Source organism: Salvia splendens, chromosome 5 (genome assembly GCF_004379255.2).
Source record: "Salvia splendens isolate huo1 chromosome 5, SspV2, whole genome shotgun sequence".
Classification (NCBI taxonomy): Eukaryota; Viridiplantae; Streptophyta; class Magnoliopsida; order Lamiales; family Lamiaceae; genus Salvia; species Salvia splendens.
Window position 1 is genome coordinate 3,885,348 of NC_056036.1, and position 4,663 is coordinate 3,890,010.

At 40.1% G+C, this 4,663-nt stretch overlaps 1 protein-coding gene across 1 annotated transcript; it reads right to left on the minus strand.

Annotated features, from left to right (window-relative positions):
• Positions 1 to 3,262: 3,262 nt before the first annotated feature.
• On the minus strand, positions 3,263 to 3,724 carry LOC121802892. Its single transcript, XM_042202579.1, has one exon. The coding sequence runs from the start codon at positions 3,722 to 3,724 to the stop codon at positions 3,263 to 3,265; it is 462 nt and encodes a 153-aa protein (XP_042058513.1).
• Positions 3,725 to 4,663: the final 939 nt, after the last annotated feature.

Below are 4,663 nucleotides of genomic sequence, written 5' to 3' on the forward strand. Positions count from 1 at the left end.
TTCCTGGCTCTATGCACCACAGTCTGTAGCCCTTCACTCCCTTTTGGTATCCAATCATCACACATCTCAAGGCCCTTGGCTCCAACTTACCTTGCTTGATGTGTGCATAAGCCATACAACCAAAAATCTTCATATTCGAATAATCCATGGCCTTTCCATACCATCTCTGATCAGGAGTGTCAAAAGCTATAGCTGAAGAAGGACTTCTATTGATGAGAACTGCTGCCATACTCACAGCCTCACCCCAGAATCTCTTAGCCATTCCAGAGCCAAAGAGCATACATCTAACTCGCTCTAGGATGGTTCTATTCATGCGCTCAGCAACTCCATTCTGTTGGGGATTAGATGGAGATGTCCTATGCCTCTTCATACCTTTCTGCTTGCAGAAAGAATCAAACTCCCCACTCAGAAATTCCAGCCCATTATCAGTTCTTAAACACTTCAAAGAACACCCTTTCTCCACCTCCACTTCCCTACACCACTCCTTGAATTTCATGAATGTCTCTGACTTTTCCTTCAAGATAAACACCCATAATTTTCTAGAAAAATCATCAATAATGGATAGAAAGTATCTACCTCCACCCAATGAAGCTGGTGTAGCTGGGCCCCACAAGTCACTGTGGGCATAGTCTAGTGGTGACTTTGAGCTGTGAATTCCTCTTCCATAGGGCAGTTTCTTACTCTTTCCGAGCACACATTGCTCACACAAACCCAACTGCTCATTGGGATTTTCCAGCTTAATCAGCTCCTTCTTGGCCAATTCTTTAATTCCAGTTTCTCCCAAGTGTCCGAGTCTGAGATGCCACATTCTTAAGTCTAATACCTGCACCAGATTCACAGATCCAGTAACCACACTTGCCTTTAGATAGTATAGACTTCTCTTTCTCTCAGCCATCATAACAACATCACCATTCTTGACGATGTTCATAATCCCATCAGATAATATGCAATTATATCCTGCTGCATCCAACACTCCAATAGAGATCAAATTCCTCTTAATCTCTGGAATAAACCTCACACCAGTGAGTAACCTGATGGAGCCATTATGAAGTCTAAGCCTGATGGACCCAATTCCTCTGATTCTGCATATCTGGTCATTTCCTAACAAAACTGATCCAGCTGCATTCTTGATTTCCTCAAAATGACTTCTAGTTGGACACACGTGGAAGCTACATCCAGAATCCATGATCCATGGAAGTTCTTCCATGTCCTCAGTCACACACAGAGCCTCCGGGACCACCAACTCTTCTGCAATATCAGCATTGTTCTTGCCATTCTCTTCCTCGGCCTGCTTCTTCTTCCAAACCCAACAATTCTTCTTTATGTGGCCTGGTTTCTTGCAGTGATGGCATGATCTGGTCTCTTTCCAGTCAGCTGTCTTGTTTTTCCATGGCTTCTTCTGTGACTTTCTTTTCACATTCTTCTTGTGATCAGCAACACTCAGACTCTCAGACACCATTTCAGTGGACTTTGGATTAGATTTCTGGATTTCCTTGAGCTTTAGAGCAGAGTACACCTCTTCATATCCAATCTTGGACTCTCTACCAAGAAGTATAGCATCCTTGAAATGCTCATAACTTGGTGGCAAGGAATTCAACAACATCAGAGCCTTGTCCTCATCTTTAATCTCTTCATCAATGTTCTCAAGATCATCGATGCATTTCCCAAATTCTTCGAGCTGTTCCAACACACCTTTTCCATCAGCAATCTTGAAAGTGAGAAGTTTCTGCTTCAGGTGCAGCCGATTTGCCAAGGATTTGGCCATGTATAATGACTCCAACTTGGACCAAACTCCAGCCGCTGTCTCCTCCTTTGAAACTTCTCTGAGGACTCTGTCATTGAGGTTGAGTATCAAGGTACTATATGCCTTGTACTCTCTGTCTTGAGCCTTTGCCTTCTCCTTTTCATCAGGCTCGGGCTTCTTCTCCTCATTACTGCCTCCACCATTTAGGGTTTCCCATAAACCCTGTTGCATCAAGATTGCTTTCATCTTCAGCCTCCATAGGCCAAAATCATTTCGGCCTGTGAACTTTTCAACATCAAACCTTGCTGCAGCCATTATTCAAACAGGTTGAGCGCCTTCTTGAGGAAGCAAAGAAAGAACTCCCAAAACTTTATGCCTTCTCGATCAATTCAGTGGACGAATTTCCCACAGACGGCGCCACGTTGTGAAGAACGAACCTACGGTTGTGATGATCGAAATGCAAAATTAATGAAATGACAACATGCAAGGAAGAACACAAGCGAATTACGTGGTTCGGCGTAAGCCTACATCCACGGGCAGAATCTGGTGTGTTTCTTTATTGATCACTCGAGAAATTACAAACATAAGAGCACTCAAAACTCTCAAGAATTTACAAGATGGAAAACCCTCAACTCGCCCGAAAACTTCTTGCTTCGAGAGCTAAAAACGCACAGCTGAAAGATAACACTTCCTCTCTTGAATTCTCTCTCTATCACTTTTGATTTCTGTTGTTGTTGTTGGTTCCGGAATGAATCGCAACTCCCTTAAGAAGTATCGATCAAGAAAACCGCCGAACAGCTTCCTTTGCCGAACACGGTTATAACCGTTTCCAACGGCTAGTTCCTGTTTTGGTTCCCAACGGCTATTTCCTGACTTGATTCTTCCACCAGCTCAATCTGATCTTGATGAGCTCAAACACTAACAGACAGCTTATCATAGCCAAAGAATTGAACTCGTCTAGCAAATTTGGGCATTATATGGGGGCCATTTTGTAGTTAATATTGCTTCAGCACATGAGTTATGCACATGTATATTTTTCCAATACTTTAAAACGAGATAATTATGTACTGTAGTATAGATATGCACTTTTGTAAATCGATATTAAAATTTATTATGATAAAAAGAGATCGTATACGATTTTAGAAATATGAATTTAGTCCGGCTACTAAAACGAGGTTAACCAATTGTTTTCTTTCTAAAAATATATTCATAAATTCAGATGATCTCAGAGAGTATAATTATTTGTAAAATAAAATGGAAAAATTAGCGCTTAACTATTCAAAAGGCGTCGTATACTTATGCACTACTCCTGAACTACCGTTCGACCTTATCGTCATCAGTGGCATCGCGCGGTGCTGATAGCCGCATATTTTAAAATTAATGCGAATTTATGAATTGTAGTGGGACTGAGACTGGATTTGGCCGACTTCGGGATTGAGAATGACTGAGTATGAGCAAGAATTGATCGTCCAGGAAATAGGTTGAGAATTTTTGTATTCATCCCATACTATGCGGAGATTATACTATGCGGAGATTGGTGAAATAAGTGTTGACATCAGATGATCCTTGAGAGAGAGACATGAGTTGCTGCATGAGTTGATAGATTCGAGTTGGATCACATGTGGAGAAACGTTCCTTCAGATCGTACCGGATTGCATATGCATCATCGAGGTACATAATGCTCGAGCATATTTGTGGAGATACAGAGTTGCGTAACCATGAAATGACCATGCTATTGCAACGAATCCATGGCTGATAGAGTAGATCATCACGAGCTGGACGAAGGATGGATCCATCAACAAATACAAGTTTGTTTTTGGCGAGCAGAGCAGTGCTGAAGGATCTGCTCCATGCGACGTAATTAGATCCAGTAAGTTGTTGTGGAACAAGGATGATCCCCGGATTATCACTAGGATGAAGGAAGTATGGATTGGATGTGTCATCGGTAGGTAGCTGAGCAGCACGATTGCGATTAGCCATCACACAAGAGAGATGATAAATCGAAGAAGGTTGAGATTTGGAGGAGATTAGAAAGAGAATGTGGAAGCTTTTGTCACTGATACCATAATAAATCTATGAAGATTAACTCCATAAACATGAAGGAGTTGGAGAAGACGAGAGAAGAGATATTTTGGAGAGAATATTCAAATCTTATTCAATGAATGAAAATGAGTACAAAACACCTTATATAACCGGTGCATATCTAACTAACTCATTTAACTAACTAACTAACATCCAACTGTCATTAACTAACTCTTATCTAACTAACTCAACCTCTTCGCATCCATGGCTGAGCTTGTGTGAGTGAGACGTATGGGAGTTGTATGGAGTTGCATGGCTGGCTGTTGCTGCATGATGAGATAGCATAATTGATATTGTCTAATTTAATATAAAATTAATATGTACAAACAGATCTCGCGTTCCAATAATTTTCTTTCACCCACTTTAATTTATAAAATTAAATAATTTTATTAAAATTCGTAAAGTTCAAATATGAGATATTTAATTATAGATTGAAGACCGAAGGAATACTAATTTGTACATATATAAAGTGTTGGGGACCATGGCCACATGCCACAATGTAGCTACTATGTCATTGACTATTGACAGACACGTTGATTATATAACTAATGTAATTTCAACTGTATCTTTTTTTGATATGGACAAACACTACGTGTTGAAAATATTTATGAGTTACATCTCCACTCTCAAATGTCGTTCATCGCACAAATTTTCGTATATATTTTGGTTTTTCTGTACCATTAGAAACATTTCTAGAAACAATGCGCTGAATTCCACCCTTATTAATACCCCTAACATGGTTGGCCTAATCAATTAAATATTCAATAATAAATTTTCAAAATCCACTCCAATTACCCAACTCCTATTTAGTGAGATGTGTTACCTAATGAAGTTAGA

What these genes read in the sequence shown, in the direction of transcription:
- LOC121802892 (XM_042202579.1), bottom strand. Translation starts at nt 3,724, where the DNA reads ATGGCTAATCGCAATCGTGCTGCTCAGCTACCTACCGATGACACATCC.